General features: G+C 37.6%; 2 protein-coding genes and 1 long non-coding RNA gene across 7 annotated transcripts in view; 2 read left to right on the top strand and 1 right to left on the bottom strand.

Annotated features, from left to right (window-relative positions):
• Positions 1 to 497, top strand: part of LOC122091982 (heparan-alpha-glucosaminide N-acetyltransferase-like) — an 11717-nt gene extending 11220 nt beyond the window's left edge. For both annotated transcript variants that reach the window (XM_042662255.1, XM_042662256.1), the window contains exon 13: positions 239 to 497. In XM_042662255.1, the coding sequence (XP_042518189.1) occupies positions 239 to 379 (141 nt within the window). In that variant the 3' untranslated portion in view covers positions 380 to 497. The remainder of the gene's footprint in view (positions 1 to 238) is intronic.
• A 2007-nt stretch (positions 498 to 2504) lies between these two features.
• On the bottom strand, positions 2505 to 7885 carry LOC122092083 (protein FAR1-RELATED SEQUENCE 11-like). 4 transcript variants are annotated; one of them, XM_042662394.1, is made up of 6 exons: positions 7655 to 7885; positions 7333 to 7565; positions 6967 to 7113; positions 4505 to 5511; positions 3567 to 4010; positions 2505 to 3491 (listed from the first exon to the last, which is right to left on the bottom strand). In XM_042662394.1, exons 4-6 carry the CDS (start codon positions 5471 to 5473, stop codon positions 2625 to 2627), a joined length of 2280 nt encoding a protein of 759 aa, XP_042518328.1. In that variant the 5' UTR covers positions 5474 to 5511; positions 6967 to 7113; positions 7333 to 7565; positions 7655 to 7885; the 3' UTR covers positions 2505 to 2624. The 4 variants fall into 4 exon arrangements, with proteins under 4 accessions (XP_042518328.1, XP_042518329.1, XP_042518327.1 ...); XM_042662395.1 differs by lacking the exon at positions 6967 to 7113 and adding an exon at positions 6479 to 6575; XM_042662393.1 differs by lacking the exon at positions 6967 to 7113.
• Positions 7886 to 11004: 3119 nt separating this feature from the next.
• LOC122091304 lies at positions 11005 to 12525 on the top strand. The gene is made up of 2 exons (XR_006143912.1): positions 11005 to 11471; positions 12015 to 12525. It is a non-coding gene; the product is annotated as an uncharacterized LOC122091304 (long non-coding RNA).
• The last annotated feature ends 9586 nt before the right edge of the window (positions 12526 to 22111 follow it).

The following is a 22111-nucleotide window of genomic DNA, read 5'->3' as shown; positions in this document are numbered from 1 at the left end:
GGGGGGGGAGGTAACAGCCATGAGACTCAAACTCGAGACCTCATGGTGAGTGTGGGCTTAGCATGCTGCAACCTCACCCACTTTGCTAGGTAGTTGTTATTAGATCTACTGCAATTATTTCAATGTGCCTATATTTTTCCCTTTTTCCCATCCTTTCAAACCAAACGCCAAACTGCCTTCATATTAGACATCTCCTGCATTTATTAAGTTCTGAACTAAATTCAAAATTAATCTGCAGGTAAATGGCACGGAGGTTTTATTGCAGACCATGCTTCAATCAATGAAGTGGGGTACTCTAGTGTTTGTATTGCTCGAGATCTTATTTTGGTGCCTTGTTGCAGGCTTCCTTCACATGAAAAGGATTTATATAAAACTCTAGCTGGCTTGCTTCATATGAAAAACATATTTACAAAATTGTAGCTGCAAATGGCATGTATATCTTCTGATGTCCTGGGTAATTCATTCCAGTTCATGCATCAATATTATATTTCACTCCATTGCCTCTGTTCAGTATAAATTTGGGATTACTTTGAATAGGGAGAAAGCACCTTGGCTGGAGACAATATACCATATCTTGGATTATGGGCTACCCTGGACCCAGCATGATAGCCTGATAGGTTGCTTTTACTAATCACTGGTTTCCTAGGTCAAGTCAGGTATTTCAGTCCTGTCTGTGTCAGCAAGATCAAATCTGTTCTAGCTCAAAAGGCTTTCACATTGTTATGTTTCGCTTTTTCTTTTAATCAGACATTGTTATGGTTCACAACCGCACTTTTCTCTTTACGGCGGATTCCCAATTTGGGAAAAGGTATGTTCCCTAGTCCTAATCCTGGACTTATATATAGACAACTCACTTTGGTACAGGGTTTTAAGAATTGGGATCTGATCCTGATTCGGCCGATTCAGATTGAAATCGGTCAAAACTGATCCTGATTCTGATCTGGCTCGATGAATTATCTTTCGGAAACTAGGGTTAAGGTATCAAAACACTGATTTTTTGGCTGGTCTAGACTGATTCGACTGGGACCGATCCAAATTCGGATCCCCGTTTCCAAATCCTGCATTTGAAAAATACATACAATAGAAAGGGGTAGGGAGCGTGTTTCGGCAGAAATGCATAATGTAGGAGAAACATGCTGGAAGAATCACTCGCCATCAATCATAGGGTGATAGGTCACCCATATGTCAATATCATATTGGTCGATGCAGTTTAATCAACCCAATGATTGGACTCTTTGGTCATTATTATATTCTTATCTGAAATTACCTCACCTTGGCAATCCAACGGTTACTGATATCCATGACGGAGGAATCCTTCACCATGGGTGATAGGAAACTCGGTCCTAAATGGGTCAAAGATAAAAGGAGAATCAAGTCAGCAACCATCCAAAATAAAAGAAAAAATGGACACTGAAAAGAAGACCAAACAATTCTCTCAATCAGATTTGATGGAAGAATAACGAAGAAAGCCGCAAAGGCATCTTCTTCTTTTCGTTCAATCTCCTTAACGAACCTCATCGATTTGGGCTTCAAAGAATCTCAAAGCTTGCCATGCAAATAAAAGACATATACGATATACCTCTGCTTCGTTATGGTGGCTTTTCTTACCACCCAAGACAGCAATACTTCTCGCACGGTAAAGACTAAGGGGATAACAATGTCCTTTCGGTCACTCAACTTTGCCATAACCACTCTTAAGCCCCACCCTTCCCTCTCTCTCTCTCTCTCTTGATTCCACCACCAATTCCTTACGTAGCATCCCATGTCTTTATGCCCTTCTACTAGTCCCTTTAACCTCTATAAAGACAACCACTTGCAACACGTCAGTGACATATCTTCTACTTCACCTTCTCTGTTACCCACTTTGGCACAGGAAAGATGTCCGCTCCGAAGACCAATTCTGATCTTTCAGATACACAAGAATGCAGCAATCAAGCTCCTGAGACTGAAAACCCCTCAAACACCCAAGCTTCAGCTTATTCTTACATGGGAAGATCAGTGGCACAAAGAGCGATTCTTGGTCGTAATCGCCGTCGCTTTGGAGGCAGGACACGGAACAATGAAGCCAAGTCATTGCCAAGTAGGCTAAGCAAAGTTTCCTTGGCTGATGACCCTGCAAACTAGGGAGACACCAATTCCAGTTTCTACTAAAAAAATATTTTTATACTTCAGCGAGGTAACATCATTGCAGACTTGCAATGGAACTATCTAATGGTGTCCTGTAACCATTTTAATGTTTAGTTCCTATATCCTCATTTTGTACGCATATTGTACTCTACAATGAATTAAGCTTTGGAAATTCTTGAAGCACAGATCCATGGCCTTCACTCTTTACAACAGCAGGCATGGGATGTCTGTACCAATGTCACCCCTTCATAAATGGTAAACAAAAACTTTCAGATTCTTCCACAGGCTACAGGGTTGTTAGGTCTAGAAGATCTTAGCATCCTATAATAAAAAGAGGATACTGTATTGAAATAAAAAAAGGAGAACAAGAGAGGAGATTGTGCCCAGAAAATTCCATACCATTGGATTGAGATAGATTGAAAAATGATTGCTAATGGTGTATCAACATTTTAACTCGCCATATCTTTACAGATACACACCACCTTCAAAATGTTACTCTACATGAACCCTAGCCCGTCTCCGTTTAAACCATCACCTCCCATCATTGGACAATCAATTGCATCATGCCCAAACTGCCCACAGCAAGGCACAGAACAGCGCCTTCGTTTCCGAGAAATGTCAATTCCATCTCTGGGTCTTCTTTCTTTTAACTTTCCCAAACTGTCAATAGAGTCATGGGGATTTCCAGCAGTAAAACTATGGACAATTCCATCAGAATCTTCTACCTCTGGTAGAATCATTGAGTCAGATGGACTATCATAGGCAATATCATTCATGCAATGTGATGACTGAGGAAATTCTTTAATGCGTGACAACACCATGGCAACGTGCTCATAAGCAACATCAAGCTGTTCCTCTGTTTCAACTGATTCTGTCACGAGTGTTGAAATCATGGACTGCAATAACTGAACTTTCCCCGCATGATCCCTTGGACTAGAGGTTCGGAAGACCTTTGAGGAAGATGAACTGACACTACGCCAACGGATAGGTAAATACTGTTCTGGAATGTGAAAACAGTTATTTGTTGACAAGACACGGAGAACATGTCTACAAAGAATGCCTGAAAACTCAAACTGATGACAGCTGCAGTTGATGAGCTCTTCACGACGGACCCAAATCACTTTACACCCCCCATCCATTTGGGTATGGTGTCTCACGATGAAACAACCATCTTCAATTTGAAGTGAGGCATACTGCGGAGCCAACACAAGCTCTTCTTGGAGTTTGCAAAAGGCATAAGGTGTAAGAACGGTAGCTGCATGTGATTCAATTGGTGATCCAGTCTTAAGGCAGACTTTGTGGAGCTTCTGCTGCATCTTTGGTTTCACACCTGTTTGATCTCTAAAATCAACAGCAGCAGCCACCTACAAAGAGGGAGATGATATGCAATAAGCTTAAATTAAAAACAATTCAAATAAAACCAAATAAAACTGTCATACTTGTTCTACAAAATGATCAAGTTGAGCCTGTGCACTCAAAAACCGTTGGATGAAAGCATTAATTAACTCTGAGTGGAATGTACTTGTCATTCCCGCAAAGAAGTAACTCCTCAAAAATGGTAACGCCCAAAACGTCCTTAATGCATATAAGCTGACAATGTGCTTATTTGCATGAAGACCATATGCATCAACCATTTCCCTCCATCCTACTTCAAATTCCTCCACCATGTCCAAATTATAGAGTCGATGAAACTCCGCTTTCCAATTATCATATTCTGACCCAAGCAGTACAGGAAACCAATCTGAGAACTTAGAAATGATGTGCCAAATGCAGAAGGCATGTTTTGTACTGGGCATTTCAATGGCAATTGCCTCTTTCAGCCACATGTTTTGGTCTGTCAAGATTGTTTGTGGAGCCTTTCCTTTCATGAAGCCCAAAAATGCCTGTCATAAGAATCAACAAATTAAGAATGAATGGAAAAGTGGAACTAAGATTGGATCTAACTGTTAACATATTAATAAATAACTGAAGACTCTGGAGCAAGAATATGATGGAAATGTGACCAATCATCCTCAATGAATCTAGTTCTGATATTGTTTATCCGCCCCGCGGGGGGATATGTTGCTACATACATCTCACCAACTCATAAACTGAACTGTGCAACCAGTTTACCAGCTCTTGATCGGGGCATAACATTTTTAATCAGCTCATTTATGAAATTATTTCCTAAACTATTCTATAACCCAAGTGTTAGCTCTAAAATGAAAGGTCAGTATCTTCCTGGTTTTCCAAAATGTTGGGTTTTGCCTACAATGAAGAGATGATCCAGTTAACCAGATGGTCCAAACTGATGTCTTGAGAAGTAACACACACGAGTATAAGGTCCATCAAGTAATGAGATCCTTAGATTTTTATATGCCCACTGACTTCTCTTTACCTTCAATGCCCAGGAAAAAGATTGGATATTTTCATCCCGTAGAAGCACACAACCAAAAAAACAGTTCATGCCATGATTGTCCACTCCAATCCAAATCCCAAGAAGCATATCATAGGCATCCAAACGGTGGGTTGTGTCAAAAACCACAGCATCTCCAAAGGCTTCATACGATCGGATTGACGACGCATAGGACCAGCCAATATGCTCCAACCTGTTATGCGCATCTATCATGAAGTCATACTGGAAATCAGGATCTTCATCCTTGATCTTCTTGCACATCGCAAGAAGATCTATAGCATCACTGTCCCGATCCACATTTCTAAAGGACTGTAATAGATTCCTCACATCTACCTCAGTAAATGGCAAACCACCTATCTTAAGACCTTTCTCTAACTCCATCAATCTCAACATTTGTCGCACTGACATCCCAGCTTTTGCAAACATGCAAATGCGACTCTTGTCGTCTGCAGATATGGTGCAATACGCTGGAAGGAGACGCACTTCATTTGATTTCAGCAGTTCATGGTTGTGGGCATTGCTAAAGCCTGTAATACGCCATTCAGGGACATCAAAATCTGCCCTTTTAACAATTCGCATATATGCCTGACACCCACATCGTGATGATTTCCGATTCCTTTGAAGCTTCCCATCATCAGATGGCTTGATCTGAGGATAGCCACCACGATGGCAGGTGAAATCTCTCCTCGTAATTCCCCTACCAACCCCATCTTTCCCTCGAGTACGATGACGCCTGATTGAAAAACCACATTGCTTTGCAAAACTGCAATAAAATTCATACGCAGCATCTTGAGAAACAAATCGTTGGCCAATAAATGGAACGAGGTTAACAGAAGTTTGTCGTGACAAAATTGTGTCTTCAGGAATTTCCTCAATGGTGCCAATATCATCTGGAGACAAATCTGTGCCATTTTCAGAAGTTTCCACCATCAGGCTTGTTCCTTCTGACATTCTTTCCACAAAGAGAGATCAGATTTCAGATATAATACCTGCATAAAATGTACAACACAGATTAAAAAAAAAAAAAAAATTCCCCCATAACAATGAATCAACTGAAAGTAGAAAAGTTATATGATGGTTGGAAAAATAGAAGAAGTAAACAGCGGCATCGCATGTTAGGAAGAACGCTACCATTCAATCATATCATAATGCCTCAGTAAGGCTTCTCATTTTTTTATGCAGACCTATTCATTACTACCTATCCTGAGGTTGATTAGGTAGGCACATATGTTAAGAGGTGTATTTCAGATATCCATATATTCCTTCTTTCTTATTTTCTTAAGGCAAATAGCAACAAACTTTATGGGTCAACCCTAACCCTGATCAGAATAAGGTAAAGCTTGAATATAAGTTTTGTACTCAATTAATTTCTCAGTACCTCTAGTCGGGTGTCTTTTGGCCAGATTCCCCTAAAATCTGTACAAGTGGGTCTCCCATGCGGCATTCTCCCCCACACACCAAACGGGGGGAGAAAAAGAAGCAAAATACCAATTTTTGATGTAGTAGACTTAAAAATGAGGATCAAACCAGGAATAAAGCCAATATTATTGACTGCATCGAATTACTAGACAAGCTTCCCATGGAACAAAGTTCAAGATATCGGTTTCGACTGGGATTTCAACCTTAGTCCAAACCGAACTTCACCACCAAAATGACTGAAATAGACAACCGAAATGGCTGAAATGGTACTGAAATATGGTCCACTTTGGTGAAAAAATCAAAATACTGAAGACCCCTCAATTCACATGCCATTCTGTTACAGAAATTGCCAAAACTAAAATACGCCGTCGAAATTTCGACATTTCTGTCAAAATTTCAACAATGCAATGGTGAACTTGGGATGAATCTCACCATGCTAGTAGTCTGAAGGCAATATGAGCATTAGGAGAGAGAATAGAATGAAATTATGTGTTGACCAATAATCCAGGCCATGGAAGGAAGAAACTCAATGCATACCAGTTGGCAGAGGCAGCTCACAACTGGCACTCAATGATCTAGGCATCAACTACGGTGACCCATAAGAGGGCTGAGGAGCCCATTTATGGTAAGAGACCTACATGAGCAGTATCATCATTCAGAATTTCTAACTTACAAGAAACAAGGGCAAGAAATGAGGCATTCTTGTGTAAATGCTACCATGGGCATCCTGTTTTTAAAAGTTGAGCCATGCCAACTAGTATAACCTGCTGGGAATAAGTGAAAAATAAAGAAACCAGTATCATGGAAAAGCTTACCATCTATCAGTCATCTATCACAGTTCAAATAACCATCTCTAGATACGATGAAGGTGCTTTTAGACCATTACTTAATTGTGTGAATCCATCAACTTCAGTTAATTCCTAGATGATCTTTTAACAGAATGACAAGGATTTAATTTAAATGCCCATTATGTGGATCCAATTATGTTTGAATGTGAAATTATTTCAAGGGAAAAAGATCCATACGCTGTCTGCTTAAGATATGCTCCCTCACAGGGTCCTTTTATTCATTTTCTCCCTCCTCTCTGATCATTATGAGCCCTATGGACGATACCATTCCGTGGTCTGGCATGGGAAATCCATCCTTCGCGGGCAGTGAGGGTAAACCTTCTCCTTATTTCAGATAGAATGGGGTCAATAAAAATGTACATATCTTCCCAAAAAAAAAAAAAAATGTACATATTGTGTAACACTAACTGGTGTAGATGTGAGTCCTCAATCCTACACTATCAGAAAGTTTATATGCAGAAATAAGCACTTAAATGGATTAGGAGTTCTTATAATGTCTCCTACATTTGATTAGAAATGGCACAATTGAGAAAAGGAACCAACCTGAGGGTTAACTTCCTGAATGCAATTTTGATTTCCAAATCAGTCTAAACCCTAGAAACCCCCAATACCTCATACGCTTTTCATTGAGTAGCAGGCCGAAAGGACTTTCCATTTCACAATATGATCATTTAAATTTGATCCAAATGTGATTCAGTAATAGCTCAAAGTTCCAAAATTCCAATCCATATAGAAGATTGAGAAATATTAATGATAAAACTGATGGACAATATAATCTGCACCAGAAAGCAGAAGTCCATCATAAACATGACAAAACCCTAATACTTGAAGACAAAAAGAAGACGCAAAGAAAAAAATTACAAACCGATCCAAGGAAGAAGGGCGAACGCCGGGTAAACCACTGTAGCTTAGAACCCTAACGATCAATAACTAACGGAAAATTAAAAGAGGGAAAGAAAGAAGAAAAGAAATTGAAAAAAAAATGAAAAAAGAAAGAAGTAAAGAAGAAACAGGCGGGGAGATTTGGAAGGTGGAGTATCACGCATCCAGGGAGAAGGATAAAAATTTTATAAGAAGGGAAAGCTATCCTGCGCCATGAAGATGCACGGGGTTATGTAGCGCATACTAAAGAGTATTAAGGTATCCTTCAAAATTTTCGGTTGTAGTCCGCGAATTTCGTTCCTGGCGTGCATTCGTGCTGAAATGCGGATTCAACGGCTCGCACGACTCGTGATTAAAATGTGCCCCTCACCGAAGAGGCGTAAGTTAGAGCTACACCGAGAAATCTCCTAAATGGCATGGTCATGGTATTGAGCAAACAAAACCTGAACTGTTTTTCCTCCATCACATTATAACTCCAACTCAAAGGCTGCGTTTGGTAGTCATCGATAAAAAATATTTCTGACATTTTTTTGTTTTATAGAAAAAAATATGAAATAAAACGTTTGATGTCAACTTAATGTTTTTCAATTTTTTTAGATCGAGAAGGATAAAAAACCCGCTAAAAACACAAGATGATGGTTCGATGAAATTTTGTTTCGTCATCTCGGTTTCATTTTAAATACAAAAAAAAAAATGAACAATTAGGGTAATCATACGCAAACCGGGTTCACCAAATACCGTTTTTTGTTTTAAAACGGCATTTTGATACAAAAGCCATTTCTAAAACTGAATGACTACCAAACGTAGCCAAAGTGTATCATATGAACAAAATTAATTAATTACAATCCTTGAAAAATCTTGGGAAAACCAACCTTCTCAAACTTATAACTCCTCATGAGAGTACATTTATTATAAGGAGAGTGTGAGAAAGGAGAAACATAAAGTGAACACATTATATAACATATACATCAACACATAAATCTCATGACCAGCAAATGGGTCCCCCAAGTTCCGATAATCTTTCAAAAATCCTCTTTTTAGCTTGAGTGAGGTATAAGGTCAAGTTAAAAAATAAAGTGAAATAAGAGAGAAGGGGAGGTAGAGAATGTAAATGTTCCTGTTCCTATTGTTAGGGACCTCCTTGAAAAAGGCGAGAGTGAAACCCCCAACAACAATCAAGTATTTAACGTAATACAATTCTCAAGAACAATGAGAAAATTAACAATTTTTGTGAAATTGCCTGTTTTAAAATAGAAATATTTTTGAAAAATATTTTTGAATATTTTTATTTAAAAAAAAAAGAGTTAACGATTCAATCAATGAGAGTGCTTAGATGGGAGAGGCATATGAGATTTTTTTAAAGGAAAGAGGAGAGATAGACATAGATATGAGTGTCTTATCCTTTTCCTTAAGTTTTTAATAACCAAACTTTGGATGTTTTAGAGTTTTTCATAAAATAAAAAAAAAATTAAGAAATCATTTATTTAGTATTGATTTAATTTCACTTTCTCTATCTTTACTTTCTACAATAGAGAGACCTGGACGAAATATTCTCCAGCCCAATCATTATGTTTTGAGACCGAGTTATTCTTTGAGCCCAATTCTGCTGCGTCTGTACTCAGAGCTCAACACATGTCCTATCCATAGCCATTTAGAGTACCATGAGGGGTATTTTTGGAAACAAAATGATATGTAATTAAGTGTTGAGTATCTATCTGCTTCTCTTATTCTCCATCATATAAATGTGGGAGTGTAATGGGAGCAAGCTCTTACTATAAAATAAAAAAAAAAAAAAAAAATAAATAAAAAAAAGTGAATAAGGAGCAAGCAAAGGAGGGTGAATTGCTAGGGACCACTGAGCAGAAAGTGATAGATAGGCTGAGTTGTCAGGAAGGGCTTGATGAGATGATGGAGTCAACTCGAGTTATTCATGACTGAGATATACAGGATCAAGACCCACCATTTGCAGGGTTAGATGTATGAGTCCAGACTCCAGATCCTCTTCATCATCTCTCGATCATAAGACACATGGCAATAATACAACGTAAAAATTTTAAAAGAGTAATTACTATATGTTTCTACGTAAGATTTCTTATACCATTGATTAAATTATCTCAACTGTTCATTGCCAAATATTGGTAATACCATAGTTGAGTTTTATAGCAGTGGTGGCTCATTCGTCACAGATTGGCGAAAAATTTATGAATCAGATCAGGTTGATATAGAGAACAATCTCGAACGTCTTTGATCCATAGAATTGAAGGCCACTTTCTCTTTTTATTTATAAATTATAAATTTGTAGACGAGAGACATACGAGATTGTTTTGTACGTAAACTTGATCCGGATTTCAAATTTTTAATTCATCCCCATTACACTGCTTGGGTGGTCCACCTCCAATAGTGTAAGGGACGTCCACATTTTTTTATTTCCCTTCTCAATTTATATGATCAATGAAATTTATTTGGATCCTTTATGGGTAACATGGTGTCCGGCGTGCATCCAACGCCTAGAAACGCATTGGACTATTTGCGATTGCCTTGGACTCGTGTCAAGACGTTTTTGACCGTTAAACACGCACCGAACACCATGTTGTGCCACAGAAGAGTTGAATCTGAAATTTAAACTAATGGCATTTCAATTTATATATGTTTAGACTTTAGATATCAAAATGACGATCCCACCTTTGTTAGCTGTTTGGCCTACGCTCCATCGTTATAAAGCCAAAGAAAACATTGGCATTGATGGGCCATCGATTTCGCATTTTATGATATTTGCCAAAAAAAAAAACAAAGGGAAAATTACATGATTATCCACTTTTGAGTTTCCTTTTACAAAATTACCCACAAAAAATTTTGGTTAACAAAAATACCCAAAATTATGTTTGGGTTTACAAAACTACCCACCCAAAGTTTCAGTTAACAAAAATACCCAAAATCAGGTTTAGGTTTACAAAACTACCCAAAATAGTGATTCTTCATCTTCCACATATAATGTGTATTTTTTTATTATTAAAACTTTGAGTGGGTAGTTTTGTAAACCCAAACTCAATTTTGGATTTTTTTGTTAACTTAAACTTAAAGTGGGTAATTTTGTAAAGAAAAACCTAATTTTGGGTATTTTTTTTAACTGAAACTTTTGATGGGTAATTTTGTAAAAAAAAAATCAAAAAATGAGTAATCATGTAATTTTCCCAAAAAAAAATCAGACAGAAAACTCATCACGAAAGCTATTTATTCTAAGGGGAATTTTTGAAACTTCATGAGGGTGTTTCCGTCATTTTGGGATACACTAACCACCACCAGTCAATCGGTCAATGCACTTGTACTTTGCACAAAGACCTAACGTTATTCTGCATGCCCAAGCTCGGAGCGCAGCGTTAGGAACACCTGACACTAGGTGTCGGGACGCCATTGGTTGCATTGAGGCTGTCGGGACTCAGCAGACGAGAAAAGGAGCCCACGGATTTTTCTTGTCACTCTCCGTCTCTTCGTCCTCTTATCTGTATAAAGACCCCAAATCCCTCTTCCGTTCCGATTGAAGAACATAAGCAAAGAATTCTTGGAAGTTGGAACCATAGGCCCTGCCCCCTTATTCATCTGGGCTCCGTTTTGATTTGAGTTCAGCGGCAGCCGGTATTGAATCTCTCCTGCCCCATGCTCTTCTCCGTCTCCATTCTAGCTAGGCGTTTGCAACGGCAGCCGGCGACTCTTAAGGCTATTGAGCCACTGCCCTCTTCTTCTTCTTTTCCGTCTCCGTTCACAGATGATTACATCGGCGGCCAGCGAGTCTCTGTCTTCTTGTAAGTCTCTTCCTCTTCGATTATGTGGTTTGACAATGATGATGCATGTATGTGTATGTGTGTATTCATTGGATGCATGGTATCATTCAAATGTATGTGAGGTGCATGCAGTTGCATGCGGGATGTGGTAGGCTAAGCTTTGTTGTTTTTGTTGTTGTATACTGTTGTTCATTAGTTTGAGCAGCAATTAAATCGTTTGGGTTCAATCAAGGACCAATTTATTTCTAGTTCATTACATTAATACTGATATGTTAGGCCAGCGTGTTGAACCAAGTCACAATTTATAATTCTGGTTTTCAAATAGGCCAGGTTTGATATCACCTTGTTAGGATGTGAATTCGGACCAGCCTTGAGATAAATCTCGGCCAACTCAGCAGCTCTATATATAATATCTGTTGGTTTAGATATTAGGATTTCATTATGTGTGAAAGTTATCTTTGGTTTGGTTTTCAAATTCTATCATATACCTTGAGGTTTGTTTATTCATGTATTAGTTCATTTTTTTTTTAGGAACTTATTATCCAACGATTTCTTTTTTGGCAGTATCAAGAGTTAGCGTTAATTATTCAATTTCTTTGGCATGAGTGGATTCGGCAATATGGTCAAAATCACTTATCAACAACAAAAATTTATGCTATCTGTACAAAATTCTAGCTCTTACCTTTGTGGCTTGTGATGGAATACAACCTCTTTTCAGGAAACTGAGGTGTGCTTGTGTTTGTTTTCATGTCAATTCTTCCCAAAAAATCAAACGTTGTCACAATGCAGGGAGATCGTAGTTACACTGTTAATGATGAATCTGATCGGAGCAATGAGAATCATGAACTTGTTGCTGCTCCTGCGACCAATAAAATACAAATGATTTGTGGAGATCGTAGTTACACTGCTAATGATGAATCTGATCGGAGCAATGAAAGTAATGAACTTGTTGCTGCTCCTGCGATCAATAAAACACAAATGATTTGTATTTTTATTTATTAGAATATTATTGTTTTAATAAATTTAAGTTTAATTGATTTTGTAGGAGGGATGCCCTACAATCTGATCCCATGAATTCCATGTTTATTTATTAGAATATTATCGTTAACAATCTGCCCAATCCTGATCCATATCTAATATCATATTATTGAATTGATATGGGCGAGGATAATATATTATTGAATTGATATGGACGAGGATAATAAGGTAAAAAAAAAAAATCAATTTTTTTAATGACCACCCAAGGATACTTCTGTCTGATTTGTGTTGATCAAGATTGAATCGATATCAGCTCTGTCTGATCCTAGACCTATTCCTGTATCTTAAAACATGGTCGTTATCGTTTTCAACTCTATCTAATCTATCACAACACAAATATTTGAAACAACATATACTCTCGAAACCTACAAATTAGAAAAAGTACTCATTTGAGTTAAATTAATATGGGAGTTATGTTTCCAAGTAGGTGAGTTCTGTGTGGGTTCTCCATGTAAGTCCACATGGCAAGTCCCATAGGATTGCAATTTTGTAAATTGGTGGACTTCATGGTCATCTTCTCACATATCAAGTTTCATCCAATTAGAGTTGGTCAAATGACAAAATCAAGTATTGAAAATTAATGATCATAGATGGATGCATGCAAGAAAATAGACTCTTGACAAATATATGTATGACATACACGGGCTATTTGATTGAATTGGTCTTTGGAAATTGACAAATGACCAATCTATATCACTGGTTCGATAGTAAAGAGTTGAAATTTCCAAATCATGCCTCAACATGATAAAATTAAACGATTTGCTTAAAAAACATCTCCAAGTGAGGTGACCTAGATTAAACTTTTGTTTAATTTTTCTTAAAAGGAAAAAAGAACGTAGCCCAACATCGCTCCTTGTATTATCTCACATGGGGGCAATGAAATGACCACCTCACCCCTCCCCTTGGATGCCTGTGTGCATGCTCCCATTTGCACTAGTGTTTGCGTAGGAGTTATGTAGCCTGACAGCAAACCCCTTCGCTTTTTTAAAACATAATGAATCTAGAGTTCAATTGAACTGCTGTGAAATTAAAAAAGATTTTTTTCTTCTTTTTTTTTGAAATTTAACTAAAACTACACTGTCATATTTAACGGGAACAACTTTCCCACGATGCTAAAGTGCAATTTCCTTTACATGAGTTTTTTTTTTTTCCACTAATGAATATGTAGATCTCATGCGTGATATTTTTTTTTGGATACTCATTGATGTACTTCCTTGCTAAGACTGTCTCTTTCTATTTAATTACACAATTATTCTTGAAAATTATTAGACAAATTTTCAATTTATTTTTGTTTCAATTTTAGGAAAAAAAATACTTAGGTGTACTTGCTCTCAATGGTGGCGATTTTTTTTGGAAACTCAATATTCACCCTAAATTTAGATGTCCTTTTGAGACTGGCTCTTGAAGGAATCCTTTCCCAAGACATCCTACATAATTGGGTGGAATTAAACCCCACATATGGTTTGTGTTATAAAGAGCTGGAGAACATTAATCATGTTTTCCTTACCTGCAAATTCTCAAGAAGAGTCTGGCAGCAGGCCCATTGGGGCTAAGAACCTGGTGTTAGCATTTTTCTTCTTTCCCCCAACTTAATAATGTATTTCTTCCACTCAAATAATTTCTTGAATAATGACTTGGTTTCCTTTTTTAATACTTTTGTTATTACCTTTACTTCTTATGGAAGCATAGGAATATGGTCACTCTTGGATAAAAAAAAAAACCCCTCAATCCTCTCATCTTTATGAATCAAGTGAATTTCTAGATTGCCCATTACACAGTATATGAACTAGATGCTTATTACTATGTATCAAGTGAATGCTATTGAACCAAAATTTGACCATAAACCTGAAATATTTTATTTTTCTAACAATGTGCTCATTATAACTGCTGTGTCCAATAAGTCTCAAAACATATCAAGTTGGGTGACTGCTCTGTTTTTCAAAGAATAGATGCTTATTACTCCTTACTACTATGTATATGACAAGAAAAGGTACTGAAGCGGTAGCGCAAGGACTTCTACTCGGGTTAGAAGAAGCAAACAAGTGTGGATGGGAGGTGCACCAGATATGAAGCGATCTTGTGGAGCTCGAAACTTTGATGATCCCTAAAATAATTTTGATGTGGCTATGGGCCACTATTCCTCCGCTTATTGAAGAGTTTTTTTTGTTCAAACCCACTTTTTGTGTAAAAAATGTTGATAACAATTCAGTCAATATGATCAAACTTATAGCCTATAAAGCCATGATTGGAAAAATCCTGATAAAGGATATGAAAAATGTACAGATGTTACGTGTACAAAGAGAATTGCACAAGAATCGCACAAGAATCGCACAATTAGAAATTAAAGAGATCAAGATCCATCTAAACCCTTGAACAAAAACAAACCCATAATCAATCATGTAATAATATTTAGTTATTAGTTTGGTAAACACATATCCAACAACTTCTTTATCCCACCCAATACACACGGTTACGATCCACTAGTTAAAAGCAGGCCCACCATCCTAGGGATGGGCTTGCTAAATAAATTGATAGTTTATTGTCTGATGGGCTTTTTTTTTTACTAAACAAATCGATCGTCTCTTATCTGATGGACTTTTTCGGTAGCCAAATTGATAGTCTACAATGGGTTGCAATGAGCCACAGCCAATAGGGGCAAGCTCATGGCACAAGTTAAATCGGCCTTTTTATTGAATGTGTAGGATTAGGTGGAATACATGTCGGACTGATTTGGTTGGGTTGATTCACTTTTTGACTGATCGACTTGATTCGTATCTGTATCAGGCTCAGGCAATATTGATACATATCAGCCATTACATCGATACCGATAATTAGAACCATGATCATCACGATTGGATTATCCCGTGTTTGCCAAGTGTAGGAGACTTGACACCCCATGGTGGTTGGTATCAGAGCTTGTATAGGTTTTGGCTCTCATCTGATATCAATACGATGATATGAATCGGATGGATTATTGGGCCACCTGATTCATATTGGTATCAGGTTTTAGCAATACCGATACGTATCGGGGTATACTGATGCTTAGAACCACGAGTATAATTCTTCTTCTAAAGGATGAGGCAGTCTTTCAAAATATGAACACCACCTAAATTTGAAGCACTGATGGAATGACATTTAGTCAAACCCTAAATTTTAAAGCTTTAAAAAACCAAATCAACTCATCAACCTTATCTCTTGAATAAAATAACCATACTTTATTTCTCAAGCATTTTCTTAAAGCAAGTGAGTGCCCCCTCTTACAAATTAATGGAGAGACAGTTTGCCCTTTAACTTGGTTGTTTGTGATTAAGAAATTGCTTAAATGGGTTGATTAGACATATTTAAGTGACTACATAGCTAAGCTCTTGCAATCCCATTGGCTCTTACAAATCCTTGGCCATGCACTTTAAAAGTCTTTTTAACTACTACTCTATGGGTTTTGGATTTGAGGGTGTTGGGATAACATAGCTAGACATCTGATAGGATGTTTCATTAGACTTTAGGAGATGGTGTTGGGTGGGCCCTTCCAAAGGATTCTGAAAATCCCGTGATGTAACTGATGTTATAGTCTATATCTCTGTTATCTAACTTTGAGTCTTTTTTAATGTGTCATGAAGACAACAATATAGAGTATCTTTAGTACTGTAGGGAGACAAGGATATCTAAACATATCTGTGTAGAGTTCTTTGTAAGCTTAACAACTAGTAGGGAAGGTGGCAAAGGTGCTATGGTATTGGATAATCTTTATCTCATAAAGGAGATTTTTTCATCATGTGTCATAAGAAAAAAAGGAGGTTCTTTAGCTTCTACGATACCTTTCCTTGTCAACAGGTGAAATTTGAAACCCTACCACCACCACCTTTTCCTTGTTTTTCTTTTCTAGATTAGACCATATTCATCAGCTTCATTACTTTCTAGCTTTAGAAAACGTACCAGGCTTGGATTGTTCATCATCTATCAATGGTTGGCACTTGGTAGTTGATAGTTGGTCCAAGAACGCCCATGGACACCACAATGAGCCAACCAATGAGGCTATTGCATGCATTTTGGCATATGTTCTTTGTTATGTACCTCATGGGTCTTAATTTAGTGTATGAATGCTAGATTGTGTCAACATAGTATAATATATGTTGAAGAACTTAATTTTATTTTTTGTCTACCAATTTATTTGTGCCTCAAAGAATTTGACTATAGCTTAGGGTTTAAAAATTGGAATCGGATCAGTGTTGGAGCCCATGATCTAAATAACTGTTCTGGGAAGGATTTCTTTACAAAAAAAAAAAAAAGATTTAGGAAGGGTTTCTAGGGTTAGGCCAATTTTCAACTATTGACTGAGGCCAATGTGGCTATAGACTATGCTTACTTGAACCTTGCTATAGCTCTAATATTGTTGCGGATTATACTTGCTTGAAACTTGCTACAATGAGAGAGAGAGAGAGAGAGGCCAATCCTGTGTTGCCGATTATGTATACTTATTTGAACCTTGCTATAACTACTAAGAAAGAGGGACTTAAAGGGGGAAGGGGGTGCCTTTGATAAGGCACAAGGTGAAGATGATATATGCCTTAAGGCATAGCGAAGATGATCAAGTCACGAAGCTTCGCCTCACGAAGTGAGGTCTTGTGATCAAATTTTCGTCACTACACCTAATTTCTTGAGACCACTGCACGAGAATTTCTATCTCAGACTGACCCGGTTCTGTGTAAGCGACATCACAGTGATCCCAGAGATTAGTCGGGTCAAAGATCTGAATACCCTAAGTATAAAAAAAAGAAAGAAGATGATCAAGTCAAGAACCCTTGACCTCCTGAGAGATTATACTCTATTGGCAAGTTATGTACCAAACAATTGTACTAGTAATTTTCTTAAAATAATTCTGAAGTATAATGTTCTATGTGGGGGGAGTGCAGCTTCCACCAGGACACCACAGAGTCTTTCTTGTTTCGATATGAAATGATCCATATGGGAAGAGAGAGAGAGAGAGAATTAAAAACTTTTAGCATATTTGTGTAGAGTTCTCCTTTAACATCCCACCCAATTAACTTAATTTAACATGTTCCATCAACTTTGAAACTTTTAGCATATTTAGATCAAAGTCTTGAATGATTGAATTTTGCTGGTTCGATCCTACTCCTTCGAGGGTCAAAAGGCTAGTCTCTCTCTACCCATTATCCTCCACAAAGTTTGAAAGTGGAAACTTTAGCCTCTAACCATCCTCCACATAGGGGCTCTAGGTCTCTTTCCTCACGGTCTCACTCACCCACTCAATTTGCTTTCTTTTGCGTCTCGTTTATTAAAAGAAGAAGAGCTAGGGTTAAGAAACACGTCTTTATTCTTTGTTACGTTGTGTCTAGAATATCTAGAGAAGCTCTAAGCCGAAGACATGAAAGTTCCAACCATTCATCATGCTTTCAAGATATCAATCAGGTGTTTGTGTGGAAAGAAAAAAAAGTAATACAATTAAGATAAGAGGAAGAGGAGGAACTACTAACCCCAGCGGAAGAAAAGGCAAAAGGAAAAGGAAAAGGACGAGGTGTAATGTTATGAGTGAACCAGTACATGTACTTGTATCTCGATTCCTCGAATGGTCTTGAAATTAAGATAAGCAGCCTTAGCCGTAGCCTTCATGTGCAGTGATTTGAGTGAGTATTGAGACTCAGAGAATTAGATGAGATTCACAATGACCTCAACTCTGCTGTACCCACATTAACATCAATGGTGGTAATGAGGGTACAACTTTATTAGATACCGATGAGTGTCTTAAGGTAAGGATGCAGTGCCCTCAGCCACAAGCGTCCCTTCGCAACAAGACAGGAGATGATAAAAAGCTAAAAAAAGCTCTGTGCATGTTTTGTAGTTTTATGTGACCTGTGTGCGTTGTACCTTTCTAAAGCCAAGAGCCAAGGGGCGCCACAGTGTCGGAAGGTAAGCTTACCCAAAGTCACATGTTACCAATTTTTTGTTTTGCTGGAACTAAACAGTGGATGATGAAAGGGGCCATGGAAGTAGATGTGACCTTCCTGCCATTACTGCCACTCCAGTAGTGAATGGGACTGCGGGGAGTAGTGGGTGGGGCTGGACTGGGATGATTTAGAATCCTTAAAAAGAGCATGTGATGATGTTAATATTTGCAGGGGTGAGGGAGAAGATGAGAAGAAGACTTGGCCTTAGGCTTACTCCTCCCAAAGGGAACATGTTGATAAGCCAAAAGTCACAGTTTATAATAATAGCTTTTTGTGGATTTTTGTGGCCTTTGTGGGTTTAGATATGGATTGTCCATTTGTGTCTCAGAATGAGATCTTCATCCACAACAGCTAAGAATTTCAATGGTTTCTCTCACTTTCTCTCTCCTCTTTTTTTAAGCTTGTAGTTTATGTAGGATAGCGAGGGAAGTGAAACGTCAATCACGCTTGGATTGTGGGAGACAGTAATCATCCTTGGTTAGTTGGCTTGAGGGGTTGTAAAGTGCCTTCTATAGGCGTACGTTAGTGGCCGACAATAACTCTCCTCTTATTAGAAGCTGATATGGTTAAATCATATGAAAAGAATGAAAATCATAGACAAACAATCACATAATGCAAAGGATTTAAATGATTCAATAAGGTTGTTTATTGTCATTGAGATGAGGTTTGCTTCACTCATGCCTCTCTTAGATTACATACAATGAACTCATCACAATTCATAGTAACATTATATGGGTTATAAAACTTGGGAACGGTCAAGGTCGATACTGTTCTAATATAGATCCAAATGACCTGGATCAGATCGTATCATATAGATCTACCCTATCTTTTTTTTTAACATAAGTTTTTATTACGAATTTACCATTAGACCATACATATGAATTGGGATTGGACATAGTCACAGGGATGATCGAAGTCAATTTTTTTTTGGAGGGGGGGAAGGAGGGGTAAGGGTGTCAATTGGGTCGGTTTTGGTTTTTTGTTGGTTCATATTGTATATTGGATCGAATAAAAAATGAATCAAATTCAAATAATTTTCATAATCTCAAATTGCTATTGAAATGAATAGTTCATATTTATTCAGTTGTGATTCAATTTTCTGTAATTGGTTTCATTCAATTTGTATACATTCTCAGTAATTCGATTTTATTTGGTTCAATTGAAACTTAGGAATGTATCGTACATGTCTAGAAGAAGCAAGGCACGAAAGAGAAAAAAATGAACAAAAGTGAAGAACTGCAAAAGAGAAGTGAGAAGATTCAACAGTTGAAGAAGTAAGTAAAGAAGACGAAGTGAAATTTGAAATCTTAGAACTCATGTTTAAACTTTTAGAGTTTAGTATAATTTCGGTTCAATTCAAGTTCAATTTATATGAATTATGCTTCATTTGGTTCGATTCAAATTGAATGGACAGGCCGTATAACTTCATGTGGCAGACCGGAGAAAAATGGGCCGGTCAGATGATTGTAGACCAGATATATAAAAAGAGGAATATATGCCGATCATCGATAGGACTTACATGGTTGGACTGGACTCTGGAGTCAATTTGGATCAAATCATCAACTTTTGACGTAAGAACAGAACCCTTTATTAATTTGGAAAGAGTTCCTCATTCCCATGATTCGATCCAGCCAATTTTAATCATACTACCTCTGTTGTACCCTTCTTCTGAAGATTATAGAGTTGGATTTCACTCATCTCTCTCACTCAAATCAAATTTGAAAATTTGGAAATAATCCCTAGTCATACAGATAGAATAGAATCTTACTTCATTATCTTAAAAAAGAAATGATTTATAAGAGAATAAGGATCTTGTACAGTATAACTATAACCCTACATGCTAAGGCCAAGGTTGAAAGGATCTTAGCCATAGAATAAAGATAGTGATATAGATTAGAGGTTGTAGTAATTATTCACCACTTCATTAATAACCAATTTAGTAGACTCAGTTTCTTCTCCTTAATGGATACAATTAGACTTTATTATTAGGGTCTATTATTTGTTTTATCCAAATCCTCATTTGATCCGTTAGAAGATGGATATGATTCCTCCCTATAAAGCCTAGATGCCGAGGCCCTCTCAATTGTGAGATCACTCTCTGATCCTTAAGCTCTATGAAGAGACGAATTAAATCAAAGATGATTGAATTTTCAATTGATTCCGATCAATCCTTTAAAGAAGATTCCCGAGGATGAGGGCCAAACGAAATTTTGAAACTTCCCGTAGGGCCTGCCACGCACACCAGGGTCCAAGAAAAGAAAGGCCCTGATCAAAGGTGGTTTATGCGTAATTTTGATGCAACAAAGAGTACATGTAAAGGGAAAAGTATAAAGAGGGAATTGATTTATTTCCAAAAATAGGAAAACAGATGTGGAAATTTATAAGATTATGTGGGGGAGAATGTAAACGGAAAGACGGACTGTGAGGGACAACCTTAAATGCAACACGTGCGCATAGACGGTGACGGATTTTCTCCGCCTTTCTCGGGCTCTTACCAGTTCTGAAGTTCCAACCTCGAAATTGGAAGGCCCATCGTGAATCATCCATCATCATTATAACCATCGGATACTGGAGAACGGAGATTCTCGCATGGCATGCCCTTCAATTGCTGTCGCTAACCTCTCCCTTGTTTTTTTTTTTTCTGCTTAAATTACCAAAATGTCCATAATAGCTGTCTATACTCTATAGTCCTTGCTCCCTGGGGCATAGTATATTGTCTATCTAATACCTTATGAACCGTGGATTTGGCTCCTTTGTGGCGCAACATAGTGTTCGGTGTACATTCAATGTCTATAAATGCCTTGGGCTACGTACAACCGTCTTGGGTTCCTTGCCAAGGTGTTTCTGACCGTTGGATGCGCGTCGAACACTATTTTGCCCTACAAAGGAATTCAATCCATGAAATGTATACCTGTATAGGTGTCAATCTGCCGATCCGATTTGGTTTTAGGATCTTAGAACTGGTTTAGGATTGATATTAGTCTTAAAAGTTGAAAAACTAGGAATCGGGATTTGGATAGTTTGATCTAGATCAAACTAAATTGACCAATTTGTCAATGTTTTTGTATCGATGAAATTGGCCTTAACCCTAGTTTTTGTATAGGATTTAGTTTGATCTGGATCAAACTAAATTGACCAATTTGATCGGCTTAGGTTTGTTACGATTCAATTTAGTTTTTTATTAGTTGGCTTAATCGGCCATTATCAAGCTGTTATCGGTTTGTTTTTATATAATAATAAAAACATTTTTTTCCCTAACAATTCTGATTTTTTATCTGGTTCGATTAGGGTTTCTATCAATTTCGGTTGGTCTGTCTTAGTCATTGCATTGGTTTCAGTTTTGGTTTCTACTGGTTTCGTAAAATCCCAAATTGAAGCCAGTTCGATAAGGGTTTGGTTTGGACTGAACCGATTGTTTTCTATGGGACCGACCGGTTCGTAATGAATATTTTCACACCCCTACCGAAGGGAAATTTATCGCTTTCAATATACTTTGCATCCTTTCAGGGGTAGTATGGTCATTTTACTCGAAAAATGAATTAAAGAAAGTCACTCATTTATTATATATCCAATATAAGATCTGCGAGCAGAGGCTCCTTTCCACTTCTCTCTCTCTCTCTCTCTCTCTTTTCATATCACAATACCACAAACACAAAATGC

The sequence above is a fragment of the Macadamia integrifolia genome, chromosome 10 (genome assembly GCF_013358625.1).
Source record: "Macadamia integrifolia cultivar HAES 741 chromosome 10, SCU_Mint_v3, whole genome shotgun sequence".
Lineage (NCBI taxonomy): Eukaryota > Viridiplantae > Streptophyta > Magnoliopsida > Proteales > Proteaceae > Macadamia > Macadamia integrifolia.
Note: the sequence above shows the minus strand (reverse complement) of the source record. Positions and strands in the feature narration are given on the sequence as shown.